At 39.6% G+C, this 26,036-nt stretch overlaps 1 protein-coding gene across 10 annotated transcripts in view; it reads right to left on the reverse strand.

The window, feature by feature from the left end:
* LOC146325064 (membrane-associated guanylate kinase, WW and PDZ domain-containing protein 1-like) overlaps positions 1-25,742 on the reverse strand; it is a 136,980-nt gene extending 111,238 nt beyond the window's left edge. For 4 of the 10 annotated variants that reach the window (XM_084720786.1, XM_084720781.1, XM_084720782.1 and 1 more), the window contains exon 1: positions 24,961-25,730. In XM_084720786.1, coding sequence (XP_084576912.1) covers positions 24,961-25,258 — 298 coding nt within the window. In that variant the 5' untranslated portion in view covers positions 25,259-25,730. Of the gene's footprint in view, positions 1-24,960 lie in introns of all 10 variants that reach the window. The other 6 variants (XM_084720789.1, XM_084720788.1, XM_084720784.1 and 3 more) reach the window with 3 other exon arrangements.
* Positions 25,743-26,036: the final 294 nt, after the last annotated feature.

A 26,036-nucleotide genomic window follows, 5' to 3' on the forward strand; every position in this document is an offset into this window, starting at 1 on the left:
ATTCATTCATTCAATCTTTATTTTAACATGTAAATACATGGAGGTAAAGACCTCATTTACAATGTAGCCAAGTAAGCTTTTGGCTTTTCTCAGTGTGCAAAACTCCTTCCCTTTGTCTCACCCCAACAACAAATGACTGTTCAGATTGTAGCCAAATTACAGTCATGTCCTCTATGTAACCCTGCCTGACCTGCTCAGTACAAAGTATTTCTCTCCTCAGTGCACCGACTCCCCCACCACCTCACCTCACCCCTCAGCACAGCCAGATGCTGCCAACTTCTGACGAACAGCTGCAGCCCAAGGTCACTCCCTCCCACGAACAGACAGAAGCTTGCAAACAGTCCCAGACCATAACAGAACAAATCTGCACTGTGTTTGAGTTGGAGGATGCCATGTATATCTCTGTCAGCTCTGAGGAGCAGCAGAAACAGACATTTAGCTTTTATCATCTTTGGCTGCTGAGCGTTTTAAAAATATGTCCCCGCTCCTCATTTTACAATTTGCATTTGCAGTGACGGTTTAGTGATTAAACAGCCTCAGCTACCATATATAACCTCACACTGAAGCTCTATATCAAGAACAGAGACAGACATAAAAGAATAAAACATTGTTTTCCCTCTGAGAGCTCGATGAGATTTGAGTCAGTCTCAGGTCGAGTTTATAAAGGCAGCAAAACACGAGATAAGACAGGGAGCGATCTGCACGTGTTAAGCATTCAAAGTAAATTTAGCTGACACCAACAGCTCAAGAAAAATGTTTCCATCATTATCTCACTTTGTCAAAAGAGTCTAAATTTACTCTGGGGTGTACAGTGATTCAGAGCCACAGCTGGAAGAAAAACACTGAGTGATTTGATCGGCGGAGGCATGTGTCAGATTGTGGTGGATTTGTATGTAAAAGCAGGCCAGAGGACTGCGGGAAAAATATTGGGTTTTTAGGAAGGTTCATGTGATTTGTTTACCCAGTGGTCATGACCAGAAAAGTCTGACATGACTTTTGGACAGCAGCGTAGCACAGACAGTCTGCAAATAGAAATGAACACATTCTACAGCTTTAGGAGGAACTTTGTAGGCCTTAAATTACTGAGACAAGAAAACTGTGACCATTTCTCAAAGCCCGCCATTCCCAAACGTAAGGATGTCAGTGCCTCAACTTGAATCTGAAAATCCTCTGAGGCCAACCCAAGCCTTTAATCACAACTCTGATCAACACATGAGACAAATGGTACCAATGATCAGATATAAGATATGTTCCAGTGTTAATGTCACAGGTCAACAAAAACTATGTAACACCTGTTCAATTAAAACAGATTAGAGTGACCAGACGACAAAGGGTGAAATCTTGGGGGTGAGAATGGTCACATGGTCACGTCGCTGCAGCCTCCAATACATGACATTCAGTGTCAATGAGCAGTAAGATACATGAAAGTCAAAATTCAATGCTAAATGAAAAACAGTGACTGTTCAGTGCAGCAGCAACATTTTATTTACTTATATTTCATGACCTCTCAAGGCCCACCTGCAGTACCTTCACAGCCCATACTTTGGGAATCACTGGCTTAAATCATTAGTTGATTATTGTCAGCTATTTTGATCAATTAATCTTTTAGGTGAAAAGAAAAAGTGCAAAATTGGAGGATTTTTGTTTTTGTTGTTTTTGTCATTGAAAATGTTCTGGACTCTTTATCAGACAAAACAAGCAATTTATAGACGTCATCTTGAGAGAAATTCTGATGATTTATCACTGTATTCTGAAATCTTACTGACAGATCAATAAATACTGTATACACATTTTAGTTCCAGCCATTATTCTGACAATCACAGTGTCACAGATCAAATTTGTTTGTCTCTATGGCTGGAAACTTTGGTTGGTCTGCCTGCCGCTTCGGTCCAGACTGAAATATCTTAACAAGGATTTGATGGATTGCCATGAAATATGGTTCAGACTGTGGATGAGGCCTCATATGACTTTGGTTAGCTCTTGACTTTTCATAGTGCAAACATGAGGTCGACATGTGTTGCTTTAAGAAAAACGTCTGAACAACTATTGGATGTGTTGCCATGAAATCTAGCACAGACATTCATGCTGCGCTCAGGTGCAACTATGGTAACCTTGGTGACCACCTGACACCTCCCCTACCACCAGTTTGCTCAATACTTCAGTTTATGGCCAAATCTAAATAAAATAGTCTGGTTCCAAATCGCTAAAAAAGTGCTACCTGACATTAGCATTTAGCTCAAAGCACAGATGTGTCTAAATGTAGACCGACAGAGACATTAGCATGACTGCAGACTTTTAATCTTCTTAATCTTGTATGAACTTAACCTAATAATTCACCAGATACTTGAGCAAATTATTATTTTCTTCCAAAGATAAAGATGTTTTTAGCTTGCAGAAGCTTATCTGGGGTCTGTCTCATGAATTATCTGGTCAACTGCTGGTTGAAAGCCAATTCATTTAATCAAATCTGGAACAGTGACTGTAACAAAAAGACATGTTATAAGTTTTACTTATTGCATTACAGCTAACTCTGAAATCCCGCTCTGTGGGACAGTGTAATTTAGCAATAATTTCTTCATGGTGTATAATGGAGCCAAATCATTTTTTTAACCGGTGAACAAAAATGTGATGCGCTGGATATACACAAACACACAACATATCAACAGGCCTGACAACAAAATTATTTCAGTAACAAGCAAATTATTTCCTGCCTGATATATTTGAACATTTTTTGGTTAAATCCGTTCAACAGCATGGTGATTCAGTAAAAGTAGTGTATAGCCTGTGTATGAAAATACACATAGTTAAATAGTTTCCGATCAGAAAAACTTAAACTTTGAAAATAAAACTGTCAGAGTGGCAGGTTGGAAGATTGATCAGCCTGTTGTGCCCATCAACAGAGAGATGTCTTATGGGTATTATGCAGATGAGTTCCAGCTGCACACACAGCTGTTTACGTGCAACACATCAATCAGACTGTGTGAAGCTGCTAAACACATGAACTCTGTCGTGGCTTTATTCATATTTATTACATCAAAGCTCTGTCAGTTTTACTATAAAAGTAGCTTGAATCTGTTAATATTATTTGTTTTTGATTTGAAGCTGCAGGGAGACACACATATTGTAGAGGGGCTTCTCTCACGACACCAATCACCTGCGTTGTTGTGGCCTTTCTGCTACTGTGACTAAGTCAAACCACCACAACCGGAACGCTTCTTAAGCATCTTGACAGTAATGAGAATATCACATGGAGGAAGCCAGGTCCTGCAAAGCTGCTTTGATTTAGATAAGACGTCTGTCCACCTGCCACAAGACTCAGATATATGATTGGGATTGAAGATAATGTGGATGCTTGGACACACACACACACGCTGTCACACACACACATAGTTCATTCAGGCGTTTGAACCTAGAAGGTTCCTCTCCACCTGTTTGAAGTCGTCAGTCCTCTGGTGTGATTTAACTTTCTCACCTTTTTCCGGGGCAAAAACTCTGGGAACGAGATCATGGGAAACTAGTCGGGTTCCTCCGAACTTCAAACATCAAAGCTGCCTCTGCTGACTGACTCCAGCTCCTGTGTTTGTGGTCGGGTTTAGGTGTAACACGGAGAAGTGGAGCCTCGCTGTAAACCACAACAGAACTGAAGACAGATATCAATATAACCAGGGGTGAAAGTACATAGAAGTTCTTGCCTGTGTGCTGCTACTCCAACCATCATCGCTTCATCGTGTTCTCCTCCCGCCCCCAGCTTCATGCATCCCTGAACACATGCATTCAATTTTTTAACGCCTGTATGAAAGAACATCATGTAGAGCAAATGATTTATTTAACAGAGTGTCTATTTGTACCCGGGTATGAATAAGCACACAGCAGCTATTCAGCCTTTCACATCCAAACCCCTTATTTTAGCTATAAAGAGTGACAAGTTTACTGTTGATAACAGGCTGTGGAGGATGGATGGGTTAATTGCAAGACTTTCCCGCAGGTGAAAAGGGTTCAAGTCCCTTCCTGGGAAACTCGGATTTGAGAGTACTGTGAAATTACGTGTCAGTGACCTGCTATTCATAGTGTTTTTATTATTATCTTCTGTTTTCAGTCACAATTTCATTAGGTTTAGGCAACAAAACTACTTGGTTAAGTTGAGTTATGAAACAAAATTTCCTGGTAAAGTTTAGATAGAGATCATGGTTTGCCTCCGCCATGAGGGTGTAAATAGCTACAGCTGCACTTTTCACCCTGCATGCAAATAGCATTTTTAGTTACAGACACCTGGGTGCTTGTCCTTGCAATGCTACACATGGGTGTAAATAGCCACACTGAATGTTTACATCTGTGTACTAATAGCATCTGCCTTTATTTAAACCATGTAAGAGCCACAGAATAATTTGTGAATGTTGATAAAACCTTCAAAATAAAAATCTTGCTGTTTTTTTGTTTTAAATTAGAAGAAAATTACAAATAATTGGCAAGTTAAGTAAAATATCTCAAAATATCTCTTTTATGCAAATTAAAATGGAAGCAGTTTTTCTGTGGGTGTGGTGTTGTCTGGTCAAGAAAAAAAATCTAAAAAAGATGAACAATAAATCAAACACACCCCTTCAGCTACTGTGTGTGTTTCTCAGACGTAAAGGTGCACACTACAGATCAGTGGATCAAATTCTAAAGGATTCTGCCAGTTTAGACACATAAATGAAGAAAACCACATCCCTTTAGAGCTATTAGGAGCCCATATCCTGTGGGCAGTCATGTGAAGAATTATGCTATGTCTTTGCCGTTCAACAATCAGCATCATAACATAGAAAAATGAAAAATGTGTGCAGTATTCACTGTCAGCCTCCACCAGAATGCAAGAACGACTCCACTGAGTGGCCGAGGCGGTATATCCTGAAATATACAAGAACCGTATTGAATCTCCAGGCGATGTATTCACTTTTTAAGGCACTACTTTTCAGTTTTAGTCGTCTGTCCACTGTGGTGTAATGGTAAACTAATTACATTGCCATCATTAGCCTGCATTAATGCATTTGAATGACACTAGCCTCCTCTTTTTGTCGCTGATGCTTTAATAGTGCTTGTTTTCACTGATGTGTGGCTTCTCTCATCCATTATGCCAAATTACAAAATTGCAAATTACACATGGAAGTCACATATTTTTGATATACTGTCCGTGTTGTTGGAATAAAACTGGACATCATTAAACATCATAATGTATTTTGTCTATTATTATTTTTTTCATTTAGATTTTTGCAAGAAACAAACTGCCTTTCAAAACCTCACAGCACCCGATATCAGACAGGCGCAGCAGAAGCTGACGTTAACCAGTATAGCAACAGCAACAGTCTGTGACCTAAAACTCTGTGACTTATGGCAAATTGTCTTTAGATGTGAGGGGTACCAGACTTAAGTCTTTCAGAAGTCTTTTCAAAATCTTTTCAAAGCCTTTTCAAAGTCTCCTGGTGTACGGCAGACATTAACCGTTTTGAAGAGGCAGTGAAGGTCCCTCCAGCGCAGATCAAAAACCCACAGGTCTGTGCTGGGCACAAACACACTGGAACAATTTCAAAGCAGTTTATAAGAAAAAACTAACTGTTGTTTATGTTGACCTATGTTATCAGATGTGTTTTCTTGTTGGAAATGCAATCACGACAGGTTCTTGTATGTGGGTTCTGGCAGTCAGCTGCTCAGTCTATTAGTATAACGGAGTATCGGAACCATATCGGCCTTCTTTCACCCCTGGATATAACAATATGACTGTAAACCATGATTAAACATTACCTTTTTATACTCACTAACGCTGTCAGTTAATGAATGCCCTGTTGTGCTTGTGCAGTGGAAGTTTCTAATAACATCATTAAAAATTAACTTACCGATCAGCTTTAGTTTAACAGAGAAGTAAGCGAACAAACAGGCTTCGCTCACATTCACACATCATCACTAAAGCAGCACACACAGTAAGGCTCTGAGCATGTTACTTCTTTGCAACTTCAGAATTAAAATGATGCATTGCTCTCCTTTGTAATACTGAAATATTATCTTCGGCAGGTTTCTCATTAAGTCTCATACATATTTACTGTAAATTGTATGTATAACATTTTGTTTATTACGTATTTTAAATGAATAGAGTACACGGATTTCCATATTTAATGACTTTCAACCAAAACAAGTGACCGCAGGCCTCAGTCCTCTGGATCCACCATCATCATAATACATGATTCCACCACTAGAAGGCTCTCTGTATTACATCTGTATTGACAGCAGCTTCACCTCACACATTTCTGCAACATAACAACCGTCCCCAGCTGTTTTGTATAAATAAATGTCTGTGTCTGCTGCCAACTGGTGCTATTCAACACTGATTCAACATATTGTTATTTAATGAAGGCGTTGACATTTTCTGTTCTACACACCTGCAGTATGAGGAAACTTCCTCTGCTGTGCAGGAAGTGATGCATTTAAAAAAAAAATCAGAGGAAACAATGGTGGTTTGTTTGTGATGAACATTATTAAGCCGACCAAAGTAAATACCAAAAGCTACAGTCAGTACTGAATGTCTCCATCTGTGTATGACCTGTACTTCTCACACATTTAACACCATTGACTCAACATGCTGCGGCTAAACCTCACTAAATATGAGACATGTACTCGATATATGAAACTGTACTATACTAATGTATTCTATAATATTACATTGTACCACGCCTATGCAATTATTTCATTAGGAGGGTCAGATTTGAAAATGAAAGTAGAGCGCCAAAGGGCTGGATGTCTACATTTCCATATCTGACCTGAATTTAAATATGTAAAACAAGGCACAGTTTTATTTATTTTTTCTCCACTTTAACAGTTTCCACAATTGGAAAAGGAACTTCTACATGTTCGGCTTTTAATTGCATGTAGAAACTTTCTCTGAACAAAAGGCTTCATGAGATCAAGATCAATAGCCACATTATACATTAAATTAAGGACTTTCTATACAGATTGACCACATAGAGTAAGGTGTGATAGTATTCCCTCTGATACAGTTATCCCGAATAGAGGAGCACCTCAAGAACGTGTGCTTTCACAGTTCTGTTTTGTTTTTCTTATACACAAATGAAATCCAATTTATGAATCCAACACATCAGTTGCATAAATATGTGGATGATACGGTGTTAGTTGGTCTTTACAAATACTCAAATTAATGTAATTAAGTTTTTTGGGGGGGTACTTTTACATTTATGAGTAAGATTTTCAAGTCTGTACTTTTACTTGTACTAAAGTATCCATTACAAGATGTAATCTACTTAGTTACTTTTAAAGTCATAGTTGAGTACTGAGCACAATTTGAATTAATGTCCAAACCTCCCACTGCATTTTAGCAGCGAATATGAAATATGATCACAAATGGACCAATTAGAACGATGACATATAAATGAAAAATAAAACAAAATGACACAGCAGCACACGTTTGGAGGAAGAATGTTAATGAGAAAGCTTTAATCGATTAAGCGCAGAAAAGAATTTGACCAATTAGAAATCAAACTTAAACTTAGACTTAAAATTACCAAAAAACTAACAAACAAACAAAAAAACAACGTGTTTTTTGGTATCTTATAATTTATGAATGATTGTTTTCAACTAATGGTTCAGGAAAACGCACAAAATTTGCAACCCTAGTTTGGAGAGGTAACAGTTAAACGTAACTTGTATATTTACTTAAGTATATTTCTAACACCAGTGTTGTAATTGAGTAATATTTTAGCAATGTAACAGTACTTGTACCTGACTACAGATTTTCAGTATTCTTTCCACCACTGGACGACAGTGACCTTTTTATTAAGGAAAGTACGACTAAGGAGCTGTTATTATTATTAATATTTTTAATATTAATGACCAGCCAGGTGAGGCAGAGAAGGAATTTATTTAGGAGTCTTTTTTAACTGCACTTTAAGTTTTACAGCCAACACAGAATATATTTTTGAAAAAACAATGCGCCACTTGTATCTAATCAAAAAAACTGAAGTCATACGATATAAACAAGCAACATTTTAGAGACTGTTCATACAAGTCTTGTTGAAAGTGTTTTATCTTTTGCAGGCAACCGAGGGCTAAAAACAAGAACAGATTGTCCAGAGTCATAAGCATGGCTAGTAAAATTATTGGCAGTGTGGAAACAATTGGAATGTAAATATAAATCACAGACAAAACAAAAAGCCCAACAACTTGTGTCTAATCCTGGTCATCCCCTTTTGAAAGAATACATAAAACTTCCCTCAGGAAGACGTTGAAGAGTCGCTGCAGCAAACAAGAACATTTGTAAAAAGTCTTTCATAACAAATACAATAACTTTGCTGACTCATAAACATGATTCAGACTGGAGCCATGCCCATTATTGTTGTCTGCACTGTGCACATTCTGTTATTATTGCATGTACTGTAATTTAATATGATGTTTTCTTTTTGTTTGGTTTTTTTTTAAACCAACCTGTGAAGCCAAAGACAAATTTCCACATTTGTAGACAATAATGATTATTATTATATTACTATAAAACTATAGGGGGAAAAAGGCACCTTTAGAGTTCTAGATTAGAAGTAGCTGCTGTTTTAATAAACACAACATCACATTTAGTATATTTTTCATTCAGTGTGACTTCCTCTGCTTAAACAGCCTGAGTTAAAAACTTTTAATAAAATAAGTATCTCTTAGCTTAACAAGAGACAGAACCAATGAATGGGTCAATTAGTGTACTAATAAAATGAGGGCCTCCTAATAATCAATGTTAAGACCTGTAAACTCAGAATTATTTAAATAAAATCACAATAATATGCTTTTTTTCATATTTATAAACAATCAAAAGGAAAGACTCAACCAATCCTCACAACTGAGGCTGGAGCCGAAAAATGTTTGGCTTTTTTTTTCATGAATAGATTTTTCAAGCATATAATGGAAAAATCTCAAAAATATTTATAGCTTTTTGCCTCCTTTTCTGCTTTTCTCTGTTTCATATCATAGTAAATTGAATATATTTGGGTTTTTAGACTGTTGACTGGACAAAACGAGAAGTCACTTTGGATGCAAACGTTTTCACTGCTATTTCATACTTCGCAGTCTAAGTGATTAATCAAAAAAAAAAAAATCTGCAAATTAACCAATAATAAAAATAATTTGGGTGCCTGCGTAGCTCAGCTGGTAGCGTGTGCGCCCCACGTATGAAGGCTGTGACTCCTCCGCAGCGGCCGTGGGTTCAACCCCCGCATGCAACCCTTCGCTGCACATCATTCCCCGCCTCCCTCCCCGTTTCCTGTCATATGTTCAGCTCTCCTATCAATTAAAGGCATAAAAAAGCCCAAAAAAAATATTTAAAGAAAAAAAAAAGAATAATTGCTAGTTGCAACTCTATACTACAGTGTAATAAAATTATATTTCATGCTTTGATTTGCAGATACTGACTGATGACAAACAGGCAAACTTGACTCATAACTTTTTAAGTGTCCACCTGCAGTGTTTCTACATCATCCAGGACTGAAGGCTGAATGCTTTCTAAACCAAACAAAAGTCTGGACTTTGTTTACCGAAGTAGATGTGAAAGCTGAGTTCTTTGAGGATATTCCAGGGAAAAGCGCTTCACATGAAAACATTTATTCCCTCCTTCTCTCTGTTTTGTTGTCTCAATCAAGTGAGAACTACTTGTGCTAGGACTGTCTCTACCTGTCCTCAGCCAGTTAAACTCTTACAACATTAGATCACAAACTCTGTAACTCATTAAATATCAACAAACCCCAAGAACAACAAGGGTTACACTAAAGCTGCAGATATTCATAAACTAACGCAAGCTTTTTTGTCGCGTTTACTTTAAAAAATGATAACTGGCCATCAGAAGTTGAGTTGCAGGATGACATCTTGACATGTTTTACTGGTACATACAGTCAGAGAGCTGCTTTCAGATTAAACGGCAGTGTGAACATTAGTGTCAGGATATGAGATGATAGTATATAAAGCGTTTTATACACTGGTAAACCGAGCGGGGTCGGGTCAGCCTCTCAAGAGCTTATGAGCAACCTGAATCTCTGGAGATTTGACGGACGAGGAGGAGGGGAGGGATAGAGAGATCAGCAGCATGAGAAATCCTCTAAGGATCATCTGCAAACCTTTCACCTCGGCTAAACAACACACTGAGGTTTATATAATGAGAGTAATGTCACAAGTGTAGCAGCATTTCACTTCACAAACAATCAAAAGGGCTCAGGCTTTTCCTTCGGAGATATATTTTCGATTCCAACGTCCTCCTTCAGTTTGTGAAATCCAGCTTGATGATAGAGGACCTCCGAGAAAATTAGAACGTTTCTCACGCTGTATGCTATTTGCATCTTAAGGAAGGTGTAATTACTGTTGCCTACGAACCACAACAAAAAAAGAGAAACAGACTAAAAGTAGGACTACGATTCATGTGTATGAGATGGAGCCTGTAATGGTGCGTAATCCCTTCCAGATGTGTGAATCGAAGAGGAGCGCGGCTTAAATGTCAATTTATCTCCACTATACAAGACTCTCTTGCAGTGTGTATGTGTTTGTGTGTGTGTGTGTGTGTGTGTGTGTGTGTGTGTGTGTATGACTGACTTATAAGAGCATGTGTGAGTGTGAAGGTCACTGCACGTGCATACTAGTGCAGCAGAGAGAGACCGAGTGAGATGGACTGAGAGAAAGAATCCAATGGCAGCCGTATCCTAGTACACTTTTCTTTCTTTTCCTTCCGGATCACCTGATTCAAACCATCATAGTGTTGCAGGCAGGGTGGAGATACAGACCGACAGTCAGCAGCACAGAAAGAAGAACTGGATCAAAACAACATAGCAGGTTTAACACTGAAGAATTGTCGTCAAAACAGTGACAACAGCAGGTGAGCCTCACCTGTAGGAGGTGAAACAGAAACACCTTAGCTACAATGCTGCATATGTCATAAAAGGAAACCACAACTAATCACCTAATATGTCAGCCAGCGCAGCAGTCAGGACTGCCCTGAAAGACCCCCCTCCAGTGAGAACCACGTTCTTAACCTTGTTAACACGTCGGTGTGGCGTTTTTCATGTGTTACACGACATATCAGGAGTGAAATAAGCAGTAAACATTTCTTGCTTTGAAAGTGCACTGAGCAAAGGCAATCTCAAAGAAACAGGTTGTGGTATATGACATTTATAAACCTAACAAACCAATCCCGTTAATCGAGTGGTGGCAATGCCCCGCCCACAGGAGAAGCTGGATGTAAAAAGTGACTGTGACAAGCTAGCTCGCAAAACAGAAGAGAAGCCAGATGCAGCCAGGGGGCTGGAGAGGATGAAGACTATTTGCATATTAATAGAGCCTCAAATACTAAATGAAGCTATATGTAGGTCATTTTAACATAGTATTTGAACCTATTTTGCAAAAAAATAAATAACAGACAATTTCTTACTTCCTGAAGAGCACTTTATATTGTTTAAAACAGTGCTGGTAGACTTGAAATTTTGCCAAGACATTTATAGTCTCCAGATGGTCAAATTTTTACATTTTTTCCACAAAAGTACTACAGCAAGGGGTACATTTTTAAATACTGCACAAACACTGTGTCACAATTGACTTTTTAAAGCATAATGAAAATGAAAGCTATGAAGAGTGCCCTTTAGTTTGGCTATAATTTTTAGTATCGATTAATCTGACAATCATTTTCTTGATGACTCATTTTTGAATTGTGAAAAATCCCCATCAGTATTTCCTACAGCTCAAGATGAGGACTACATCTGAGTAACGGTCCACAAAACAAAAATATTCAGTTAAGACCAGAAAACCAGCCGATGCTCACAAATGAGAAGCTGGAACCTGAAAAAGTTTTGCATTTTTCACTTGAAAAATTACCTAAAGCATTAATTATTTATCAAAACAGTTGCATAAAATGTTTCAGTTGGGATGGGGAGTCTGTGGCTGGTCTGTGCAGCGTTTGCATGTTCTCCTCGTGTCTGTGGGTTCTCTCCGGGTACTCCAGCGTCCTCCCACAGTCCAAAGACATGCAGCATAATAGGTTAATTGATAACTCTAAATTGCCGGTGGGTGTGAATGTGATCGTGACTGGTTGTTTGTCTCTATATGTCAGCCCTGCAATGAAGGAGCGACTTGTCCAGGGTTTGTTTATTTTATAAGGATCCCCATTAGCTGCAGCAAATGCCGCCGCTATTCTTCCTGGGGTCCGAACGTGTACCTTACTTCAAACCCAGTGTCAGCTGGGATAGACACCAGCCCCTCGAGACCTGTCAGGATAAGTGGTCACAGACAATGGATGGATAAATAGTTTAACAAAAGAATAGAAAATGTTATAACAGAAAACGTTAGCAAAGTTGAACATATTAGACATTACTAAGGTTTTAGCTTAAAGCACCTCTGTGCCAAAGCACTGCCTCACATGACTGTAGACTCTTCAGGCTCTGTTGTGCTCAAACAGAACTAGTTCATAAGTCATGTTGTCCAACCACATCTGACGGCAAAAGTTGCATATGATCACACTCAAAGGCAAGAGGAAAAGCTGGCCATCACGGAGAGGGACAGGACATGATGTCGTTTCAATATCACCACACATTTAAAGTCTATCCTAGGAAACAGTCATAACATTGAACTTGGTCGTTCACATGAAAACTGATGGAAAAAGCTGGTCAGTCACAGAAGCATAGTAAAGTACAGTACATGAAACGTTAGTCATGCTGATATTCCCTAAGCCTGGTTAGCCAAGGTGGCTATAGCTTCCAGACAATAGACTGTTTATAAAAATCACTTTCCATTACAAGTGGGCTTTTCCCCCAAACACCATGTCTGATACGAGGTGTTTCTATCAGCAAATTAAATTTTTTTTTTACCAGCATACAAAAAAAAAAAAAAGATTGGCGTCTCTAATGGCTGCAGACTCTCAGTCTTGTTTAACAATCCGAGTGTGAGCAGTACATGCCGTAAACTCCACTGCTGCTCAGAAAATGTTCTTATTTCTACTTACTGATCACGCTTTCTGTCTCTTTCTCATTAATTGGGCCACCTGTCATTTAGGAGTTTGGTGAGTCATCATGCATTTACTTTTAATTTTCCTGTCAAAACAATGAGGGGGAGCTGATAACAAGAACGAAATGACGTTATACTTCAGTATCAGATTCATGAGTATATGATCGCTTGTTCTTGCTCAGCCCCATGGGATCATTTATGTATGATAGCCTACTGTTTTATTTCTGTCTAAGTTTGCATAGTTGTGTCACCGGGAGCCGTCATGTATGTTCAGTCATGTCAGTGGTTCATAAAATTAATTATTCAGTGTAGATTATGTAGATCTTCCTTGGAACATCAATAATAGGCATTTCTACTTGTATCAACACAGCTAATCACAGGTAATCATACAGAACAAAGCAATAAAAAAAAATCCAAACACAGATGAGACTGTGTGTGCAGGTCTCATAACACCCACTATTACTGTCCATGACTCACTCATTCATTATGCAAATCCAACATTTGTACAGGATCTAATCTCTCAGAGGTTGCAGTTACTCTGAAGATCATTCAGCATGTCGCTCTACAACATCCCAGTTTCACACAATAAAGAGACAACTGTGAATAATTACAGGAAAACCTGTCAATCAATTTGAAAAAAAATGAGAATCACCATATGGGATTATGTTAACGACTATATAGGTAGTATATAAAACAACACATGCATTACTTCCTTATTTCACATGCAAACACATTATTGCAGTCATGAAAAACTTATTAACAAACGCTGAGAGATAAGTTCCTGAAGTTGCATTTTGAGATTACAAAGCTGTAAACTGAACATTGTATTTACTGCCAGCAATGTAACTGTTATATTATCACTTATTTACCTTATTTGACAATTCTCTCCTCGTAAAATGACTTGTGATTCACCTGTTTAAAGAAAACAGACTTTTTCATGAAGCCACTGTTTGTTTTTTAATGATCTGTTCTACCTAAATATATGCATGTCTGCACTGAATACCCACAAAACCTTGTTTAAAATGACGGGTACGCCAGAAAAAGATGCCACAGTGAAAATGACAAAAAAAAGAGGAGATGGAACTGTGACTAAATATCCTGATCTGGTTTCAAAAATATAACCCACTAGCCAAGCATCTTCACCAAATAAACTACCACCCTTTAAAAAAACAACAACTATGATCAACATACTTGAAATCTCAAAAAGAAGGAAGATTTCAAAACCAAAGCAGGGGTCTGTTGGTCTTCCCCTGGAAAAAACGTGAGTTCCATAGACTTTGTTCTGCACTCTGGTTAATGTTAAAGAATAAAATAATAAGTACACATAAGTATGTATCTGCGTCATGCGCATGCCAGTGCCAACAACCATTACTCGGTGTAGCTGTATTGTTGTCCAGGTGGAAACAGTAGATTTTTTGAGTCATAAGGCTTATATGCACAGTACAGTGCCAGAAAGTGGCTGTGATAATCATTTATTTGTCAGAAATTGGAAGAATACCAGGAGATTTGTAACCCTGGGAGGAAACCGTGAGAGGGCATTGAAAAACAGCAGTCTTCTGTGAAAATCGGGAGGGTTGGCGAGTGAGATAATGAAGTGTTTAAGACATGTTAAAAGCCAATTCATCGGCTTTGATTTTGTGTGTTTTTTATGGGAGGATTGCGTTAAATAAGCAAATGTTTAGATGAAGATAACAGAAGGATGAAATAAATACCAGAATGAATAAATTATCTAAACAGCATTAAGAAGATTTGAGATGAAATAAAGTCTGAATGAATTCAACAGCAAAAATGTGGCCTTCAGGGGACTGACCTGAAGGCTGAGAGGCTGCACATCCTCCCCCAGATAAGACCATCCAGCCTCACACAGAACTTGACTGATGGTGCATTCAGGCGCTTCTTGTTAAAGCCATTAAAGTCTAGAAGGTTTGTAAACACTGGCGGTAAACTTAGTTGGTATCTTAGATGAAGGTACGAGTTGTGTTGTCCGTTATGTTGACAGTATGTTCAGACATGTTCAGGCTGCTAACAAGAGTTCTGAGTTTATTCTTCTGCAACACAGTTTGAACTGAAACTCATCTGTGATCAGCTGATGACACGAATACGCAGTTGAGTTTCACTCACATCTCAGCAACGTGCATTTTAGCAAAAACTGCTGCCCGTGTGCTGCTTTCACTCGGCTTCATGGTAAATATGTCTCTGTTTAGAACTCTGTTAGAGTTGAAACATGATGCATGTGAACTCCACAGGAGACTAACGTACTGTACTTTAGAGACCCCGAGGGCTCTCCATGCTTGTTACTGATAATGTAACTGGCATGCTGTGGAGGAGGAGGACTGCAGCTCTTCATCAACTTACCATACAGACATGAATTTACTCTCCTTTATCAGTGGGAGCATTCCTTCAAAGCTGAAGTCATTACAGAAATTCAAGCTCTCTTACATTGAGTACTGACAAGAAATACACAATCTGACCACAGTCGGACGTTAACTGAGATACAACTGAGTCATTCCTTTCATAAAACATCATCTGTGTGTTGTTATTACAGTTTATATTAACGTGAGCACTAAAGAGATGCTATGAGATGTTATTAAGATGTAGAGCTGTGGTATCTTTCAGTGCAATCACATTGCGATTTTATGATCAAATCATGTTTTCATACAAATTTCGTCATCATCTATATTGTGAATGGAGTATTGCAATATATTTGAGTGCAAAGTGTTTCAATAAAAGTTCAAAATAGTAAAAAAAACAAAAACAAAACTATTTATAGATATTAAAAATCTCTTATGGTATCTAAACAAATTATCTCCAGTATATTTTAATGAACTTACAAACTAAAATTATAAATCATTCCTATTAATTAATTTATTTATTTCACATGCATAAATAAACTTAAGTTTATTGCTTTGAACAAAAATTTGATTAATTTGTGATGTTATTTTGCAGAAACTAATGACATACATACGTGAATATGGGAAATATATTCTTACTGATATATGATAATGTTTTAATTTAACCTGCCTCACAAAGTCTAACTGAAATTAATCCGAACTAATGTTGAATAATGTGTTTTAAAATGTATTACTGTCAGTGTCTGCATTCGATTGACAAAGTATCAGTGTTACACCGTAGGGACGAAAGATAAAGTAAAAAGAAAAACTTGTGCTGCAGCCTCATGGACAGACAGCATGTTGTTAGTGGTTTCAGAGAGTACAGACCGCAGCAGAATCTAACCGCACAGAACTGACATTTGTATGTTTACATGTTGTTTATTGTGCTGCAGCCGAGGAGCTAATTAGCTTTCTAGCAGCGGACATTTCCCTGGTGAATGTTCAACAAGCTGAGGTGCAGGACGAGACATGTGTTCGTGTTTGTAATTCAGATTTGAAGGAGACTTTAGCAGGAAAGGTAATGAGGGTTGTTATTCAAAATCTGTGGCTCTTGTCTTGTAATATTAAACTCATATGGTTTTGGCAAGCGTTAAAGAAACCAAATAACATACTGACTGAAAAAAAAAACCCATGAAACATATACATACACAGCCAAGGCCCTTCACTGCATGTTGTCTCTTCCTTCTCTCCTCTGCCTTTCCTGTCTCCCTCCACTTGTATCATCATAATAAAGAAGAACCCACTTTGGTGACATATAAGTCATACAACACACACATACATCAACATTTACTATTAGAGGTCATGTGAAAGTTTTTCCTATTATTTATCTGTATTGGTGAAGTTACTGTTTTATACAAGATTTGATTGGCTGCAGTAAATAAAGTCTCCATTCACACAGACTCTTCTATCAAAATAAAAATCAATTTCTTTGGGTTTTGGACATTAGATTGAACAAAAAACTTTGATGGACATTTTCCACGCAACACCTGAATTTCGACACCAAAACCAAAATGATATCTATTTGACACCTACAAACAGAGAAATATATTTGCTTATATTTAATTCCGAGCCCAAATAGAGTATAATAAAAAGTGACAAAAACATAATGCAACATGAGACAAAAGACAGTTACACTGCTACAGTTAAATGAATGAACATTACACCAATGAATACTGCTGCAGGAGCGTTATCTCCTATCCACAGTACTGACGGTTGTTTCTCGTCCGTGTTTTGTTCCAGCCTCATTGTTACAACACCTGAGGCAAAATGTCTGAATTACACTGTTTGTTCAAGCTTAAATGACACAAGCTGCTTGTGTGTGCTGCCACTGGTGCTGTCATTGTTAGCAATGTTAGTGAGTCACTTCATCAAGTAAAATTCCAGAGTATAAATCTTTTTAAACAAATGAAACACAAGCAAACACGACTGTTTCAACAGCTCCTTTGACGACACGCACACCAAACTCCCTGTCTGCGCTGCTTTTTGTGCCACAAAGGGTTGAACATATGAAAAGATAAGAATATTTAAAACATGTGAGATCCCTCGCTGCTGCCTGAAACACAGAGCTCATGAAGGGAGGGTAGATGTAGAAGGAAAAGGGAAAAGCGAAGGAGGAGAGATAGCTGCAGGATTCATGTCACAAGCCACTGACAAGCCTTTCAGGGATATACTTATGCAGTCGGTTGCACTTAATCAAGACTGACAAATCTTCATACTTAAGAAAATATAAGGGACTCGCATTCTGGGACAAGCACATCACAGAGGAGATCTGTGTCGACAAAGCCCTCACATCCTCTCCATGTGTGTAAGCCTTCTTAACCACGCACAAAGACCAGACACACAATTTCACTGACACAACTTAGTGCAATCTTTACATAACAGAGTCAGTGTTAAGATGCACAAAAACACACAGCACAAGTTTTTCTAAGAACTCGCTGCACTGCATATGCCTGGTGTTTGTTTTAGGTTGTGTACTGACAAACACACTAATGATTTGCCTCTACTTTGTCGCTTGATGCCTGTGAGCTGAGAGGCACCTGATTCAGCTGCATTTTGCTGGAAGAGAATCTTGCTTCTACGAGATTTAGTCAAAATTGCAGTTACCAACAAGAATACGTTTTATTTTTATGTGATAGCGCCCCCTACATTAGTGTTGCAGTGACAACGTTAGTATTTCATTTAAATTATATAATATCTATGTTGGTTTGTAATACCTTAGTCTCACAATACCAAATCTGAGATTTCGATGCCTTTCTACATCTGAAAATACCTAGATGTGAAACGTTTGGTTGAACGGCGCCAAGAAGAGCTCCTGACAAACCTACGTCCCTTAATGTTTCTTCAAAGACACGACTTACTGGACACAATGTTCAGTCACCATCCCAACATGAGAGGCTGCCATACAGACTCTGGATTGGTTCTGCAGAACAGTGCTGTTGTTTTTTTTTTTTAATTCTCTAACTGTTTCCACCTTGTTTCAGCAATGGTGGCAGGAGGACTGTCTTCAGTCTCTACTGAACAAAGTGTCACTAAGGTGAGGACAGGAGGGGAGTCATCAGCTTCGAAAGCTGAACTGCCATATTTTCCGACACAGAGCAGAAATTGTTCCTTGTGAGGATACTTTTCTGTGCACTTGTGTCACGTGCACGTGCCTGGTTTTCTTGTTAAACACAACAGAGGAGCTCCATTTCTTGATGTTTATCAGACTTTTGGCCATTTTTCGATGGAGCTGACATAGCGTCTCCTTCCTCTCTCAAAAAAAAAAGCTGGACATCTGGACCCAAGAACGAGAAACAGCTAATGCTAGTTAACCTCTCTCTTCTATGTAGTGTGTGACAAACACAGCAAGAAATATGTTTCCAACCAACTCTTTTTATGCACATTTAAAATTTTTGCATTAAAAAACCTGAGTGGAAGTACCAGAAATTCATAAAAAAGGCAAAATATCACAATACAAAGTTTTTACACTTTGCTGAGGTGATTAAGTTTGTGTATCAATTATAACAAAATGCAACAAAGGGCAATGGAAACAGACTTAACAAATAAATCATGACGAACACTTCATCATCACTCCAACTCCACTCAGGAGAAGAAGGCTAGCAGCAGATGAAAACATCAACAGACTTTAATATTCCTCAGAACATGAATGTATTTCATTGCACAAAAAGTGAGCAGAATTTGACTTTACAGAACAGAATATTGTAAGTCTAGCTTCATCTATTAGTGATCCTGAATTTGGTATGCACTCTGAGTTTTGCTCAAGGACACTTCAGCAGGAGAGATGCTTCTTATTCCAAAGGTTTGAATGATTAAACAGATGGTCTCTATAATCACTATACCACCCTGTCACCATGGAGTGAACAGGGTGACCAGAGAGAGTCAAGAGATGACCTGAGAGGTGAAACAGAAACAAAATGGTAAACTCTCACTTTAAAAGTTTAAAAGTGTTTCATTGAGGTGCACCAGTGAACTCTTGTCCCCTTGCACTTCTCAGGAATGCCTGGCATCCAGCAGGCCACCCTGATTCCCCCTGGCTGGTTCAAGGGAAGGCGAGATCTAAGGAGACCAGGGGCTATTTGTCCCGGAGATCAGACAGACACCCAGCCAAACCTATCCATGATCACAGTGCCATAAACCCCCAGACTTTTGGGTGCTGGAGGGGTTTGAGGTTCACTTGAAAAGGTAAAAAAACTCAAATGCCAAGAGGAATGTCTGAGTTGTAAAACAGAGAACACAAAGCTGTTAACACCTGTTTCTTTATTCTCTTTTATCAGTGTACCTCTCATTTCAGTCTCAAGTGCAAACACTGCACATTAGCTCTGTTTAAACCAGGAAGTATTATTCTAATAGCATTATATGACCTAACTCAAAATCTCTGCACCTTTACAGGTACATCACTGTTATCAGCCAGGAGACAAGACAATGAAGACAGAACCTTTAACCTGTGAGCCTGATTCAGCTGATGATAACAGATAAGAGCTACACTTCTGGGTCAAAGTCTTAATACATCTCAAAGTACTCCCTCTTTGTACTTTAACCTCTAAATTATTCCATACCGTAAATCTATTCATCATTCAGCCAGGCCTCTGGGCCTCATACCTCAACAAGGTATGATTAATGTTTTTTTAAGTGAGCAAGTGAGCACAGCCCGTTGAAGGGGGTCACTGAGTGTGTTTTGTTTAATGTGTACTTTGTGAGTATGTATTTAGGTGTGAATAAACCAAAGGTTTTTAAAACTGTAAAGAGAGTTGAAGAAGGAGCATGAAGGGAGACATTACACAAAGATACAGCATGAGGTGGAAGGAACAGGTGCGTACTGGTGAACAAAAACAAATGATCCACGGCTCTGATCGAACCAAATCTGACAGCACTATGACAAGATCAACAAACAACAGTTCTGACTCTTCAAATGTTCATTTATATTTTCTGGTAAAGTATTTAAAAAATGATCAGCAGCATTTTGTCATTATTTATCACTGCTGCAGAACTTGCTGAGAATCATCACATTTTTAAGTTTTCTTCGAGGTCAGAGTAACCTGCTGATAGCTGTTTGTACATCCATGTGGACATTACAAATAGGAATTGATAATAGATGATTCAGCATACTTTTAATGGTGCCTAAATGTAAATATTGATTAAAAATAAGGAAGAGCTCAACTTATACTCCAAAGCAACTTCCTGTTTACATCCCCAAAATTACGGGGAGACACATACTCTCTACTGAGAAGACAAACACATACACACACACAGAAATCCAGCAGAGACCTCTTCTAGCCGGTCTGAATTAATTTCATCATTCATTGACAATCTTTTTTTCACCACAAAAAGACGATGAAAACTAAATACGTTGAGAACCGTGACAAATACATTACATTTTCGTCAACACATGAGAACTAAACGATAACGTGAAATACAGACAAATGAACTATCCATCCATTATCTGTAACCGCTTATCCTTTGCAGGGCCGCGTGGGGGCTGAATCCGATCCCAGCTGGCATTGAGTGAGAGGCAGGGTACAATCTGGACTCTGCTCGTTCATCACAAGACTGACACATATGCCGTGTTCCAGACAACGTCGGAGGTCTGAATTTACTAGTTGACATGTCAAACTTCCGACCACAAAGCGTTCCAGATGCACAACACCACAAGTAAGCAGAAAACACGACTTACCCTGACAAACTGATGAGTTTCAATGACAAGTCTACACACAATTGACTTCTCAGCAGTGCAGCCTCCTTGCATAAATGACACAAAGAAGGAAAAATGTAACAGACGCCAGTATATTTTATTTTACAGCATTTAATAACATTAGCAACATCTATTTACATGCAAACCAAGTTGCCATTGTGCAACATCAGACAGCTGCTTCTTCATGAGGTTGGAGCAAATGAACTATGACTTTGAGTGCCATTCCACTGTACACTTCAAGTTCAGAGTTGTCTGGAATACAGCAATAGAGACAAACAGCCACTCATGCTCGCATTTGCACCTTCAGGCAATTTACAGTCACCAGTTAACTTATTAGATTGACCTACAGGTCTTTGGACTGTGCAGAAGCCAGAGCAGCTGGAGAGAACCCATGCAGGCAGAGAAAAACTCAACTAAAATGTCTTTCGCTTTTGTTGTGTAAACAAAAATAAAAGTACTAATAGTGGACTACTAATATACAATTTCATCAAAAGACTAAAACTAAAATTAAATCATGCGCCACACTTAACACTGATTCTAGAGTATTAAATGTGCACATTATTATTATTATTATTATTATTACAAATGTTGTCTCTCTCACATTTCATCCACCTCTCCCATCTCAAGTGTTATAAACAGAGCTTAATAAAACCCCAGACTCAAAACCACCAAAGTGTAATATTCCACCTTCTCCGCAGGAATGCACAGGCCTCATTCAGGTGGTTTTCTGTCTGCATTCCTCAATGGGAACGGCACACCTGTGGGGCTGTAGTATATACCACAGCAGCGACCTGCCTACCTGCACACACTGATAGAGTTTCCACCTCCAGTTCTGAGCTGATGTGGCCTCCTGTAATATGACCCACAGTTCTCTGGAGAGATCTGATCTGTCCCGACAGCCTGTCACCTGGTCTGGGACGGCTTGGATCGCCATCCCTGGCCTGTTCTGCATGGGAGCCCGACAGACTGTGAGACACAATGGAGGTCTTGTGAGCTGCTCGGATAGATGAAGAATATCCCTCAACTTTAATTACAGACGAGGAAAATCTGCTGACTTGTGGAAGAAACCATGACGATTACTCTGGATATCTCTCATGTATGAAGTCAGAGTTTACAAATACAACGTGCTTCCGTAGGACTGAATAATTAGAAAACTGTTTATGAACATTAAAAGTCTCCCATGGTGCAAGCCTGGACTGATCATATGTCAAATAAACGGCTGTTCTGCAGCGTTAGTGCTGAGCTCTCATCCCTGGGGTCGAGACTTCAGCTCCAGAGGTCAAGCGTTCGCTGTGCAGCCATTAATGGACGTACAGTACAACAGAAAGGCAAAGATGCTACACTGAAACTAAACCGCTGTTATATAACACAGTTAATGATTTCCCCAGAGAGGAGGCACTGTGAGCTCTGTCAAACATTGTGCAAGTGTGTGTGAACGTGAGCGTGTGTGTGTGTGTGTGTGTGTGGAAAGAGACATTTGAGGTGAAATACATAAACACCCATGATTTCAGGATTCACTCAGGCATCACAGGACATCCAGATTTGGCCGGGATGAAGAGCAACAAAAAGCCATGCACACAATACTCTGGAGACTCTGAGAATAAAAGCTGAAGTTTGAGTCAGTGGCTGCATCGCTCTCCCTCTAGCTGTGTCTCAGACAGATGCAGATGCAGCAGACCGAAGGCAATGGGTCAAGCTCATCTGACACACAGGGAGCACTTCTAGAAATAACTACAGCGGCCCATGAGTGGTGTCCAAGCTCTCACAAACAAAACATCTTTCACCTAATATAAACAAGCATTACAGAGTCAATTTATCAATGAATTGTTAATCATTTCACACAGATTTCAGGACAGAGACCTCTCAAGTTTTAGAACATGTGCAATTATTACATCAAGGCTGTCAAAAGTATTGAAGTCCATCCATCCATCCATCCATTGTCAATAACCGCTTATCCTTGATGGGTCATTGGGGGACTGGAGTCTATCCCAGCTGACATTGCATGTGAGGTGGCGAACACCCTGGACAAGTCACCAGTTCATCACAGGGCTGACATATGGAGATAAACAACCATCCACGCTCACATTCACACCTAAGGGGAATTTAGAGTTATCAATTAATCTATTATGCTGCATGTCTTTGGACTGTGGGAGGAAGCCGGAGTACCCAGAGAGAACCCACGGACATGAGGAGAACATGCAAACTCCGCACAGAAGGGCCCCGCCCCAGCCACAAGCTCCCCATCCCCCCAGCCAGCTGGGGGATCTGAACTCAGAACGTTCTTCCTGTGACGTGACAGCAAGAAGGTGCACCACCAAAGTATACACGCATTTTGTGCATTTTGTGTTTCCTTTTCATAGAAATATTCCCATTATTAATTGATGCAGAAAAGGCACAAATTATTGTGCAAAAAGTCACCACAATGCAGGTAATGAAGTGTTTGGTGCTCAGAAGTGAGGACCCCCACTTAAAATGTGTGTCCACCAATGTGGAAACTAAAACTAGGCCCATACATTTTCAGGTTCCAGCTTCTCAGATGATTAGATTTTCTGCTTTTCTGTGTCATATATCACAATAACTTGGGTTTGTAATTGTTGGGTGGAAAAGCAAGACATCTGAAGATGTCACCATTGGCTCTGTGAAGTTGTGACTGGCATTTTTCACTATTTTTTGACATATCGTCGACCAGCTATTCAGCAACAGATGAATCAATAATGAAAATAATCATTGCAGCCCTTGAGAGAAGTGAAATGTTTAAATGTAAATTGGATTAAGGTTGAACAGTTTCAGTGCCCTGATATCATCTTGGACAATAAAGTTTATTAACTGTAAATTATCCTGCCTCTGTTGCATATCTTTCTCATAAGTATTTGATAACTATGTGAGGAATTATTGCAAAAAATATGTATTTATGTATTTAATATTTTGTACAATATATTCTGTGTCAAGAACATCTGCAATTTATCTGAATCAGAATTTCTTTTACTCCCTATTATAAAGGCACATATCAAAATATCAATACACTTGAGTATCACAATATTATGTTTTGTGCTACTGTATTGATTCTCAAATTGGCTGTTTTGATAGCATGTAAAATTTAACACAGATTTTATGCACGGTGATGTGGTCTTTACACCATGACACTTTTTCTAAAATTACCAATACACAGTATATCTAAAAAGCCAGTATCCGTTGGGCCCTAGCTCTCATATCACAAATTATATTGCAATTGCAGTATCAGTCCAGAATTGGATATTTTTTCAGACTTGTTCAGCCCTAGGTTGGATATGACCATGAGAGAGAAAATGACAAGCCACGTGAGGCGACAGTGGTCTGAGGCAGGGAAAGTCAGGTATCAGAAGTTTGTAAATTTGCTCCACCCAGACGTCAAAGAGTGCAGACAGAGTGTGCTGTGAAGTGTTGGAGTGTAGATGAAGCTGTGGAGCTGCTGTCACTGTAATGTGGCCTAATCTATGACCCCGCAGGTCTGACCCACAGTGGCTTTAGCGATGTTAGACAAATGAGGGCAGGAGGACTGTCAGAGCAGCTTCATGTCAAAGCCTGAGTGTGTGTGTGTGTGTGTGTGTGAGAGAACTCCAGGCTGCTGCTGTGGAGAGAAGATGAGCAGCACCACCACCACTCTGCTGCTGCTGTCCTGCTTCACACGCATCCTCACCATTATGATGCTGAGCCACATGGTAATTATGAAACAACTTCCACTGGGGTTTATAAACTCTTTGTCCACACACACACACACACACACACACACACACACACACACACACACACACACAGAGAGAGAGAGAGAGAGAGAGAGAGAGAGAGAGAGAGAGAGAGAGAGAGAGAGAGAGAGAGAGACTGGAGACTTTTTTACCAGTTTTTTCTTACCTTGACGCACAGTTTTCAACCTGACGGGACCTTTGCAGCACTTAATCACAGTTAAAATGTCATAGAGGGGTAATCCAGACACAGGCAGCCCCTCCACGTCCAGTAGCAGCTCTCCTTCGCACAGTTTACCGTCCTGGTACACCACAGCATCCTCTCTAACTTGGCCGATGTACGGGAACTCTCCATTCTCCGCTCCGCCGCGCAGCTCCACGTTCAGCTCTCCGCACGCGTCCGGGACCACCGCGCACTCGTTCACTTTGGTGATCCAGTGGTTCTTCTTCTGCAGGACTTTTGACATGATGGTTGACTCAAACCAAACCCGTTAATTCCGCAGAATCATGGCGTACAAAGCAGCCAGAGGTAGTCCCAGTAAACTGAAAACTTCAGAATGTTTAGGTGTCACTCCAAGTTGGAACATTTTCACCCTCCTCCTGAGTCGAGGCATGCTGCTGCTCCTGTGCATTCACAATAAATATCCCGGTGGATCAGAATCCGGATTGTTGTTGCTTCTGTTGTTTCCGCATCTTTGACAACTCCGCACGCTCTGATTCCTCGCCGTGGGGGATCTAATCCGCTGTCCTTTCACATCCAAACACTCCTCTCCTCTTTAATCTTCTTCTCCTGTCGAGTATTTTCGCCTTTTTTAAAAACTTTACAGAAGAAATAAAGCTGTTACCTTTCCCTCTCCCCTCTGCTCACACACACATCCGGCGGCGCCTTTAAGCAGGTAACACGACAAGTTCATCCTATTTGTTCCTGCGCTCTGGACTGGATGGAGAAATAGTGGAAGGGTGGGCGCATGCGTCCAGCTGCTGCTCCACTCCACGAGGGAAAATCCTCATCGACCCCACACCTACCGGCTCTTAAAGCTCCTCCTAGTTCGCACGCGTTTTCAAACGGATTACAGCGATCTGTGTGTCTAATCTCCCCCAGGACCTCCAGCCCTGAGCCGTCAGTCCTTATTCATAAATAATGGAGCCGCAGCACGGAGACCCGCTGTTCTCTGAGGACAACAGAGCTGCAGGTTCAAACTCCAGACCAGCAGCTATGAAACAGAGCCATAAACTAATCGATAA

This window comes from Lutjanus erythropterus, chromosome 6 (genome assembly GCF_056507025.1).
Source record: "Lutjanus erythropterus isolate fLutEry1 chromosome 6, fLutEry1.hap2, whole genome shotgun sequence".
NCBI lineage: Eukaryota > Metazoa > Chordata > Actinopteri > Lutjaniformes > Lutjanidae > Lutjanus > Lutjanus erythropterus.